The sequence below is a fragment of the Hypanus sabinus genome, unplaced genomic scaffold (genome assembly GCF_030144855.1).
Source record: "Hypanus sabinus isolate sHypSab1 unplaced genomic scaffold, sHypSab1.hap1 scaffold_275, whole genome shotgun sequence".
Classification (NCBI taxonomy): domain Eukaryota; kingdom Metazoa; phylum Chordata; class Chondrichthyes; order Myliobatiformes; family Dasyatidae; genus Hypanus; species Hypanus sabinus.
In genome coordinates, this window is record NW_026780885.1 from 311,577 (window position 1) to 324,008 (window position 12,432).

The window sequence follows — 12,432 nt, forward strand, 5'->3', positions numbered from 1 at the left end:
CGACATAGTTTTATCTTTAATATTTCTGAGCGGTATTGTCTCTGGGAATCTGGACGCAGTACACATAATAGTTAGCAGATACTGATGGCCAGCTTTAGTCTTTGGCAATGGGCCAACATAATTCTCTATAACTTTAGAAAAGGGTTCACAGAATGCAGGTATAGACCACAGTGGGGCCACTGGGGTGACCTGATGAGGTTTAGCCAAAACTTGACAAGTGTGACAAATCCCAGCATTAATTTCTGGTTTACCCTGGTCATCCCTGCTACTCTTTTCGAAACTCTTATTCAGGGTAACCATACGCTTATGAGTTGAGGCAAACTGATCTGCTAATCTAGCAGACTCCTGCATAGTGGCAGCATCATTTCCATCTAAATATGTCTTTATGTCATCAGGGACACACTTATTGAATTCTTCAGTTAAAACCAACTCGTTCAAGCTGTTAAAATCATCATTTACATTTTTATATGTGCACCAGCGGGCAATACACTCAAATTACTCATAAGCAAATTTCATATAAGTCTGGTTCACAGGTTTCTTCAAATTTCTAAACTTTTGCCTTTATGCTTCTGGGACCAACTCATAAGCTTTGAGCACAGCCTGTTTCACTAGGTCATAATGTGTGGTGCGTGGCCAGCTGGTTAGGGTGTTGAACTAGTGATCTGAAGGTCATGTTTTCGAGCCTCAGCCGAGGCAGTGTGAGTGTTTTTGAGCAAAGCACTGAACCACACACTGCTCCTGCACGTTTATAGCCCAGTGGCGATGATTGGTGCAGTATAAAAAAAATCAGCTGCTTCATCAACTGGCAAAGCAGTATAGGCATGCTAAGCCTTTCCCTTTATCACACTTTATGAGACAATTTTCTGTCTGTTTTTCTGCCTCTCTAGCCTCAAACTGCCTCTGCCTTTCCGCAGCCTCCATCTTTAATTTTTCTCACTTGTACTGGAGCTCAAGCTCACGAGGTTCACTTTCAGGAAACACCTCCAACTTCTCCACTTTAAACACACCCTCAGATACATAATTTTTAGCTATCACCCTCTGCATCTGTGCCCTCCTCATTGTCAATTTCACCTTAACAAGTTTTAACCTTTCAGCAATACTCAACAACTCAACCCTTCTGGCGTCCTCTAATGCCTCAGAGGTTGGCGCTTCCTGACATCGATCAACATCCATTGCTGCAAATTTCCCAAACAGAAATAAATCAAAAGAGTTTTCCCCAATGAAATTGATAATTAATCAATCCTCAAATTTGATCATAACCCAGATGCAGGAGAACCGTAACGCTTCAGAAACGAACCAGCAGCAACAGACTACTACTGGAGTCTGTTTTTGATGTGAAAACCACAATGCTTATTAGTATCCACTTATAATATAGTAACTTAAGCAAGTTAAACGAAAATTAACAGTGTTATGTGTATATATGTGTGTAAATTTAACTCCCAAACTATTGAGCTCAGGGGAAACAAGGCTTGGAGTCCTGAGATTGTAAAGTATGAAAGTTCAGTTTATCCACAAAATAGGTGATGGGAGAGATATTTGTAATTTAGGGTAAATGTCAAGAGAAGGCAGTTATGTCGAACAGCAAGGGAGATGAGGCTGCGTGCAGAGCTATGGTGGAAATCTTTGTCAGATGGTACGAGCAGAATCATCTGCAGCTTAATGTGAAAAAGACTAAGGAGCTGGTGGTGGACCTGAGGAGGGCTAAGGCACCGGTGACCCCTGTTTCCATCCAAAGGGTCAGTGTGGACATGGTGGAGGATTAAAAATATCTGCGGATACGAATTGACAATAAACTGGACTGCTCAGAGAACACTCAGGCTGTTAACAAGAAGGGTCAGAGCCATCTCTATTTCCTGAGGAGACTGAGGTCCTTTGACATCTGCCGGACGATGGTGAGGATGTTCTACGAGGCTGTGGTGACCAGTGCTATCATGTTTGCTGTTGTGTGCTGGGAAAGAAGGTTGAGGGTAGCAGACACCAACAGAATCAACAAACTCATTCGTAAGGGCAGTGATGTTGTGAGGGTGGAACTGGACACTCTGACAGTGATGTCAGAAAAGAGAATGCTGTCCAAGTTGCATGCCATCTTAGACAATGACTCCCATCCGCTCCATAAAGTACTGGTTAGGCACAGGAATACATTCAGCCAGAGACTCATTCCACCGAGATGTAACACTGAGCATCACAGGAAGGCATTCCTGCCTGTGGCCATCAAACTTTTCAAATCTTCCCTCGGAGTGTCAGACACCCTGAGCCAATATGCTGGTGCTGGACTTATTTCCACTTGCAAAGATTAACATTATTATTTAATTATTGATGGTTTCATATTGCTATATTTCTACACTATCTTGGATGGTGCGGCTGTAACGAAACCCAATTTTCCTCAGGATCAATAAAGTACGTCTGTCTGTCTGTCTGTTCTGCAGGTTCCACAGTGTTAAAATGAGAGAACAGTTGCTGTAGATTTTATCCATCATCTTTACAAATCTACATACGAATTATCACCGAATGTGACTTGTCATGAGGGGTATCATCTTCAAATGAATGACCACATCACACACAGGCAAGGGTTAACACATAAGTGGTCTAAACAGGATATCCCAAATCAGATCCACTCCTATGGGTTAAATGAGGTGACAACCACACATTCGATGTACGGCGAATGGATAATTAACCCACCCTTGTGGGCCTAGGAATGTTCTAAACAGTGACCTTTGGCCACTATTTCCCTGGTTTCAATCCTTTCATTTTTCATCCGTCTCCGTCTGACTCTGAGTGTCTGTGTCCTCGGTTAAAACGAAACAAGCTGCGAGCGATGTAAACAAGCTGCAAGTCAGACTTCTTAATTTCTCTCTCTTAAAATGACAGTCCACAGCAAACGAAACCTAGGGATTCATAACAACGGCCACTCCCCAATATGAATTGACGTGTTCCAGTAGTTGGGATGACTGAGTGAATCCCTTCCCACACTCTGAGCAGGTGAACGGCCTCTCTCCAGTGTGAACTCGCTGATAACTCAGTAGGGTGGATAGATCAGTGAATCTCTTCCCACAGACTGAGCACGTGAACGGCTTCTCCCCAGTGTGAACTCGATGATGTCTCTGTAGATTGGATAACTGAGTGAATCTCTTCCCACATTCTGAACAGTTAAACGGCTTCTCCCCAGTGTGAATTCGCTGATGCTTCCGTAGGGTGGATGTATCAGTGAATCTCTTCCCACATTCTGAGCAGGTGAACGGCTTCTCCCCAGTGTGAACTCGCTGATGACAAAGTAGGGCGGATGAATCAGTGAATCTCTTCCCACATTCTGAGCAGGTGAACGGCTTCTCCCCAGTGTGAACTCGCTGGTGTCTCTGTAGGTGGGATGACTGAGTGAATCCCTTCCCACAGACTGAGCAGGTGAATGGCTTCTCCCCAGTGTGAACTCGCTGATGATTCCGTAGGGTGGATGAATCAGTGAATCTCTTCCCACATTCTGAGCAGATGAACGGCTTCTCCCCAGTGTGAACTCGCTGATGACTCAGTAGGGTGGATGTATCAGTGAATCGCTTCCCACAGACTGTGCAGATGAACGGCTTCTCCCCAGTATGAACTCGATGATGTCTCTGTAGATTGGATGACTGAGTGAATCCCTTCCCACAGACTGAGCAGGTGAATGGCTTCTCCCCAATGTGAACTTGCTGGTGTGCCAGTAGGTGGGATGACCGAGTGAATCCCTTCCCACACTCTGAGCAGGTGAACGGCCTCTCTCCAGTGTGAACTCGCTGATGCCTCAGTAGGGTGGATAGATCAGTGAATCTCTTCCCACAGACTGAGCATGTGAAAGGCTTCTCCCCAGTGTGAACTCGATGATGTCTCTGTAGATTGAATAACTGAGTGAATCTCTTCCCACATTTTAAGCAGGTAAACGGCTTCTCCCCAGTGTGAACTCGCTGATGCTTCCGCAGGGTGGATGAATCAGTGAATCTCTTCCCACATTCTGAGCAGGTGAACGGTTTCTCCCCAGTGTGAAATCGCTGATGCTTCTGTAGTGCGGATGAATCAGTGAATCTTTTCCCACATTCTGAGCAGGTAAACGGCTTCTCCCCAGTGTGAACTCGCTGGTGTCTCTGTAAGTGGGTTGACTGAGTGAATCCCTTCCCACAGACTGAGCAGGTGAACGGCTTCTCCCCAGTGTGAACTCGCTGATGACTCTGTAGGGTGGATGAATAAGTGAATCTCTTCCCACATTCTGAGCAGGTGAACGGCCCCTCCCCAGTGTAAACTCGCTGATGACTCTGTAGGTGGGATGACTGAGTGAATCTCTTCCCACAGACTGAGCAGCTGAATGGCTTCTCCCCAGTGTGAACTCGCTGATGTACCAGTAAGGTGGATGACTTAGTGAATCCCTTCCCACATTCTGCGCAGGTGAAAGGCCTCTCTCCAGTGTGAACTCGCTGGTGACTCTGTAGGGTGGATGGCTGAGTGAATCCCTTCCCACAGACTGGGCAGGTGAATGGCTTCTCCCCAATGTGAACACGCTGGTGAGCCATTAGGTCAGATGACAGAGTGAATCCTTTCCCAGATGTTCAGCAGATGACCAGCCTCTGCCCAGTGTGAACTGACTGGTGTGTCCACAGGTGGGAAGACCGACTGAACGCCTTCTCACACACAGAACAGGTGAATGGCCTTGCCCAGTGTGAAATTACTGATGTACCTTCAATTGTGATAACCGACTGAATCCATTCCCACTGTCTGAACGGGTGAACAGCCTTTCTCCTGTGTAAAATGACGGGTTGCCAGTTGGTCAAATGACCGAATAAATCCCTCCCCACAGTTGAGCAGGAAGGATGGTCGATTGAATCCCTTGCTCCTTAAATATAGACAGAGACAACAAAACTGGTGTGCCGTGTTTTAACTTCCTGGAGACAAATTCCTTCTTGTTTTTAACCTGTAAAAAGATTTACAAAATCCATCAATGGGTGTAGGACAACATTTCAGATGAGATTACTTCAGTTACCAAGGTTTGACCTGGTATCGCACTGTTTCAGTGAGGTTCTACCCAAGTTGGACAGAGAAATCATCTCCTGACTGGGCAGAGTGCTGGTATCTGGAATGACCATCAATTCTTTGATGCTCTTCCTGTTTCTATAAGAATGGGGCATTTCTGTCATCTCCAATTTGTACCTTGGTGGAGTTAGACTCTCTCCATTGGTATTATTCCCTGTTCCTGCTGAGCTGCATGGGTGCCTGGCCCCACAGTAACAAAACCAGTCTCATGCAATTAGTCTTTCTTGATGTGCATCTAGGATTTTCTTTTATGTATTATTAACGTAAAGTGCCACAGTTTTAATGCCATATTAAAAATTCCTGTTGAGGTGAGTGGTTGGTCCGCACAACTGTTAAAAAGACAGAGTGAATTTTTGTAATATTTCACATTCTTGTAGAAAATTACAACACAGAAACAGGCCCTTTGGGCCATCTAGTCTGTGCTAAACTATTTAAACTGCCCACTCCCATACCCCTACCATCCAGGTACCTACATGAACCTCTGAAATGTTGAAATCGAGCTCGCATGCACCACTTGAGCTGGCTGCTCATTCCACACCCCGATGACTGTCTGTGTGAAGAAGTTTCCCCTCATATTCCCCTTAACATTTCACCTTTCACCCTTAACCCATGGCCTCTGGTTGTACTCCCACCCCATCTCAGTGGTAAAAGCCAGCTTGCATTTACACTATCTATGCCCCTCTAACACAATCAAATCTCCCCTCAATCTCCTACAGTCCAAGGAATAAAGTCCTGACCTGTTCAATCTTTCCTTATAACCCAAGTACTCCAGACCTGGCAACATCCTTGTGAATTTTCTCTGAACTCTTTCAAAGTCCTTACATCTTTCCTGTAGGTTGGTGACCAAAACTGTACTCAGTACTCCAAATTAGGCCTCACCAATGTTTTCTACAAGTCAACATAACATTCATCTATTGTTGTCAGTACTTTTGTTCATGAAGGCCATTGGGCTAAAATCTTCCCTTCCATCTCTATCTAACTGTGATACCACTTTCAGTGAATTAAGGACTTTCTTCTACAACAGGTCCCTTTCTTCTACAACACTCCTCCGTGCCCGACCAGTCACTGTGAAAGACCTCCTTCGGTAGGTCAGTCCAAAGTGCAACAACTCACACTTGTCTGCATTAAATTCCTTTTTCCATTTCTCAAACCATTTTGCCAGCTGGTCCAGATCGCACTGCAAGTTTAAATGCTTTTTTGGCATTGACTAGATGGGACAAATAGCCTGTTTCTTTTCTGAACTTCTCCATGTTTATATGGCAGAGAAGCTGGCCAAACTTGTTTGGAAGGTAAAGGGTAGGTGTGACAATTGAGCAGCAGTGGCCGGAGTTTCTGGAGCAATTTGGGACCTGAGTGATTCCACAGAAGTGGAAGCATCAGAAAGACAGGAGGACAGAACTGTGGCTAAAATGAGAAGCCAAAGCCAACATAAATGTCAAAGAGAGGGCAAACAAAAGAACAAATATTCGGAAGCTTTGAGAAACCAAAAGACAACAAAAAAATTCAGATGAGCTCAGTGCGTGGAATTATGACTTGTAGTCATTAATGGGTCTCGGTAGCACCCAACAGTCTGAGGCATTTAGTGGAATAATATATACGAGGCTTCAATTTCTCTTCAAAACCAAGGTTCCCTGGACCAGTTACCTTTCAACTTTCATTTTGGCAGGCACATACAAACTCTGCATCCTCAAAAATTCACATCTGAAGACCTCCCAGTTACAGGTACTCCGTTGCCAGGAAACAACCTGTCCCAAACCACACTTGTCAGATCCTTTCTGATACCATCAAAATTGACCTTTCTCCAATTTAGAATCTCATCCGGTGGTCCAGACCTCTCTTTTTCCATATTTACTTTGAATCTCATGGCATTATGATCACTAATTTCTGTCACCAGCCCTGATCATTTCCTAACAGCTTATTGCACACTTCTACATCAGGAATTCTACGTATTGATTAAGGGCACATATGACAAACTCTACCTCATCTAGTCCTTTACAGTTTAGGAGTCCCAGTCAATATGTGGAAAGTTAAAATCACTTACTGAATCAACCTTTTTGTTTATTGGCATGGTCTGCAATCTCTCTACAAATTTGTTCCTCTAAATCCCTGAGACTGTTGGCTGCAACCAAGTCCCAATATTGGTTACAATATCATAATTCCCTACCTGAGCTCATCTGGCTTTCCTACGATGCTTCTTGCATTGTGATATACACAGCTCAGCACATTCATTGCACCAGGCTCAACCATCTAACTGCTGAATCTATCTATGATCTGAACATCTGACTGGTGTCAAGGAAACAAACCCTCCATCATTGTCACAAAAACAAAGGAGCTGATTGTGGACGACAGGAGGAATGGAGACAGGATAACCCCTATTGACATCAATGGATCTGGGGTTAAGAAGGTGAACAGCTTTAAGTTCCTCGGCATAAACATCACAAAGCACCTTACATTGTCTGTACATACCGGCTGTGTTGTGAAAAGAGCACAGCAGTACCTCTGTCACCACAGATAGTTGAAAAAGTTGGAGATGGGGACCAAAATTCTGAGGACTTTCTACAGGGAAACAATTGAGAGCACCCTGACTGGCTGCATCTCTGCCTGGTATGGGAACTGTACTTTCCTTAATTGCAGGAAACCTCAGAGAGTGTTGCGGACTGCCCAGCACATCCGTAGTGGTGAACTTTCCACTATTCAGTACATTTACACAGACAGGTGTATAAAAAGGGCCCAAAGGAAATCAGGGACCAAATTCACCAAAACCACAATCTGTTCCTGCTGCCACCATCCAGGAAATGGTACCACAGCAAAAGGAGCAACAGGCTCCGGGACATCATCTTCCACCAGGTCATCAGACTGATTAATTCATGCTGATACAATTGCATTTCGATGTTATATTGACTGTCCTGTGTACAAACGATCTATCATAAATTACCATAAATTGCACATTGCACATTTAGATGGAGACATAACATAAAGATTTCTACTCCTCATGTTTATGAAGTATGTATCTAATAAAGTCAATTCAATTCAATTCACCCTCTCCATTATCTGTTTGGTCATTCTGGCTCCCATTCCCCTTACAGCTTATTTTAACCACATCACCCGCTTCACCCTCACTAGCACTAGCATGCCTTACCACTTGGATATCAGTCCCCTCTTGTTCTGTTCCCCTAACTAATGAATCCCCTATCACCCCTTTGACTGTCAGGTAATCCCCTTCACCACCAGTTTCTAAAGTGGTCTACCTTTTGTTGTGTTTGATGGGCACAAGAGTTCTCCGCAATGGCTATTTAACCTCATTCCCCTTCCTGACTCTCTCCCAGTATCCTGTGTCCTGCTCCTTGGGTGTAACTCACCTCTCTTCATGTCATATCTATCACCCTCTCCAACTCCCAGATGATCCGGAATTCATCCATTTCAGGTTCCATCTCCTTAACGTACAGGTTGCACATCTTGTAGGTGAGGACATCAGGGACACTGGAGGTCTCACCACCTTCCCACCAATGTCCCCTCTAATTTGTAATGACCAGTGTGCACTCAAATCCTGTACTGTGCACTATTTTTAACTCGGTGACATGTGCACAGTAAATTTTATACAGAGAGGTAATTGTTTTCACAGCTAGCAAATCACTGTTGATAAGTACTTTGATCTCCCGTGGGTTTGATCGAGTTCATCTGCACTCTCACACAACCTATGTTGCAGGCCTGTAACGGGTAATGAAGGATTTTCGCACCAAAGCTTTTGCATATTGCCCATATGTGGTTTGCTTGCTAAATTATGCTTTAAAAAGTCAGATTTGCAAATATTACTCCACTTCTTCCCACTTACAAATTCTCCAGCACCTCTTGCATTGCCACAATACACACAGGTAACACCAGTTTCTATATTGGGCATAAAGATTTCCCCTGAACCCTCCTGACGAATTAAGGGTATATAAAAAATTCATTTTGAACCTGTGTAACCTCTGGCTAAAAGAATAATTTGGAGTGAATAGGAATTTTGAACTGGTGAACTCCGTCTTCAGCGTTTAGCTAAGACAGACTCATTACCCGTTCTCTGTGGCTTGCAGAGAGACACATTGAGAGCTGATAAGATTATACATTGTATCCTTGTTGTGAGTATCCTTGGAGGAGGACTCACTGATAGGGACAGGAATGAATATCTGTTTGTAATTAAGTCAGGGCCTTGCAAAGGGAATAACTGATAAGGACTGGACAGTCCACCCATCTATAATTAAAACCAAACTCTGTTATCTAAGTAATTAAGTTTTGCATCAACACACTTAGTGTGTGTGCCAGTTCAAATAACATCTTGCAATATTAATGTATGGGATGTACTATTTATAAATATATGGCTGTAACCCAAGTCATTCGACTTGTCAGAAGGTGGCAGTGCTCCCCTTTGACAACTGGGTCTCAAAACTCCTGCAGGTATTTGAATGCACAATAAACCATGGCGTCGATAAGAAGCTGGTCTCCTGAGTTTTATTCAGATTCAACTTTAACATTTGGCATCATGAACAGGATCTCAATACAGGGAGTGCCAAGCAGACGGGCTAAGTAAGCAGCTGGACCACTCTGGGGACTGCGGAGACCGAAAGGGAGCCCAATGGGTATTTGTCACTCACCGTTAGTTCCTTTGGACGTACGGTGCCTCACTCAAGGCTGATCACATAACTTGACAGGATCAGGAAAGAATTTGTTGGGAGATTTGTATAAGGTAGGCAAAATTTTACTAAGTGGCCAGGAGGCAGACATGCCAGGTAAATTCATCCATTAAGCAGGAGGTGCCAGCCGGGTACATTTATCTCATTGTTTATTGAGCAGGAGGCTTTGTGCCCAATAAATTACTTAGAGACCACTGGTCAATTGCGGACGATTGATACGAGTGGGCCAGCAGCAGCCCGACACAATTTGTGTGAGAGTTCTTCAGACAAGGAAAAATATTTGTGAATGTTGAGTGCAGTGCTGAATAAGAAATTGGGGAACAAAATGTGGCCACGGATGGGGGAGGGTGCAGGAGCCTGGGTTATTATCTCATGAGAACAAGCAGTAAATTTGATTTGGATAAAGAACTGAGGAAAGAAGTGGAAATTGTTGAAAAGGGAATGGAAGGAAAAGGCAGTTGTAAAGCAGAACTTTGCTGGCTATGCCACTGGTGGCATAGTGGCTTCACCGTTGGACTTAGGCAAGAGGTCCCGAGTTCGAATCCAGCCGACTCCCTTACACTGTTTCATCTGTGCAGGGTTAGAGCTGGTGAACAAAACAACTCACCCAGCAGAAGGCAATGGCAAACTACTGCTGTAACTTGCCTTGTACATGATTTCCCAACACCGCACAGTGGCGTAGAAGGAAATCCTTGGCTAACTGGAATAAATTCCATATGTGACATACCTTTAAAGTGGAACAGTATATTATCAGCAAGTTGGAGGAATAATGCATGTGATAAAGGGATAGAGTAGTGGTCACCAACCATTTTAAGCCCAAGATCCCCTACCTTGGCCTTACTAAAATGCAAGATCGACCCAGATCAATCAGTTACACGCATGCGCAGGAGGGCAGAAAAGACCGGAAATAAAACCCCACAACCTGGAAGTAGAAATAATGTATAAACACTGGGGCACCCACCCTTTTTTTACACTGCAGACCAGTTTAATATTGACAATATTCTTGCGGACCGGCTGACGGGGGATGGGGTGGGTGGGGGTGTGAACCACGATAGGAATACAGCGATACTCGAAGCAGGTTCCTTATGTCCGGTCTATTCTGTAATTTAGTTTTCGCAGCTCTCGGCACTTAGCTTCTGTCCCGCGCTGCTCACGTTTTCTCCGCTGAAAAAACTCAAAGCGTTTGCATTTAAGTGCAGGGTGCTTGGACTCGGGGTACCGAAGCAGATTTGAGGGCTTCATTGCCTCATTGGACAGCCTCCTGCCCGCCCTCCGCCAGATGCCTTGGCTTGGTTTGGTTGGTTGTGGGTCGGGTGAGAGGACAATGTCAGGGCCGGAGGTCCCTGTGCTGGGGCCGTGGTAGACACAGTCTGGAGAGAGTGACCGACCGAGCAAGGAGTGTGACAGGGCACGCGCCCGCCCCCCCTTGTAGGACCTATCAGCCGACAAAAGTTTGTTTCAGTAAATCACAGCACGGTAGCTGCTCTGATACCTATGAAACGCTGAGCCCAAATTAGATCGACGGCGAATATTTTAGCACCAGATTCCCCACGAACATTCAGTGTGCTAAACAGGTTTAGAGGCAGCACTCCAGGCCAGTAGTGACGGCACTTCCCACCGGCCGCCCGAGGCCAACTGGTGATCTCTGGCATGAGGGTGTCACTGCGGTTAGGCGATTGATGACCTCGCGTGCACTCAAGTTCAACAGTGGGCTGACAGGGAATGAGGAAAGGTGCAGCTGACTCATGTTGTTTCCTCGCGGCCCAGTGGTTGGGGACCACTGTGTAGTGCGGGGGAGTTACACGCATGTAGAAAAAATGGAACTAAAACCCCACAACCCGGGAACAATCTCTCAACAGTTTCTTCCTTTCTTCCCTTTTCCCAGGATCTACTGGGGAAGTCTCAAAAGTAGACTAGTCGATCACAATCAACAGGTTGGCGACCACTAGGATAGAGGTAAGTACTGCAGAAGGAACACCAAAGGTTGGGAGACATTAAAAACAGAGCATGAATGGATGGATGGGCGCCGAAAACAACAGCAGGAAAAACAACGTAAGCAAACCAAGGCCGGTCTAAATAGGAGAGAAAGGCAGGAATGTCAGTCTAAAGTTACAACTGATAGGGAAACATGGAATCCCGAACACCATGTCTGGCATATCGACACTGTATGAGTTTTGTGGCCTGCTAAAGCACTTTCTTAGGAGACCAAGCCTTTAATGATGGGAATCTGTCCCCCCAATTTAATGCCTTACTGCTCCAATGCTTACCAACTAAGTTAGCCAACATCATTAACAAATAATATGGATTGGCCTGACAATGACCAAAATCGAATGCAACGAGCTTTGACATATCATTGGATAGGCCTTTCGAATGCCAATCAACCCCAAAGGGAACTAATATTACAGGTGAATGGAGACTGCCTCTGTCGATGGAGTAGCACTAATTCTGTGCTGCTCTTAGTTTTCTCTCCCGCCCACAGCTTAAATTTTGAATTTCAAATTTTTAATTGCTGATTCTTGAAGGGGAGTGATATGCATATGCCTATGAGAAGTGGGAAGAATCTGTATAAACCTAACTGACAAAGGTAATGAAAAAGGAAAGACACCGAAGGAAAGATCTGTTGAAATGCCATCATGGGCTGAAGATATTGTTTGGACACTGAAATCAATTCAAGATCAGAATAAGGCAATTAAAGATCAACTGGAAAAGAATA

At 44.7% G+C, this 12,432-nt stretch overlaps 1 protein-coding gene across 1 annotated transcript; it reads right to left on the minus strand.

Annotated features, from left to right (window-relative positions):
* Nucleotides 1–1,748: 1,748 nt before the first annotated feature.
* Nucleotides 1,749–5,723, minus strand: LOC132388162 (gastrula zinc finger protein XlCGF26.1-like). The gene has a single exon (XM_059960512.1). It carries the CDS (start codon nucleotides 4,530–4,532, stop codon nucleotides 2,886–2,888), a length of 1,647 nt encoding a protein of 548 aa, XP_059816495.1. The 5' UTR covers nucleotides 4,533–5,723; the 3' UTR covers nucleotides 1,749–2,885.
* Between the last annotated feature and the right edge of the window lie 6,709 nt (nucleotides 5,724–12,432).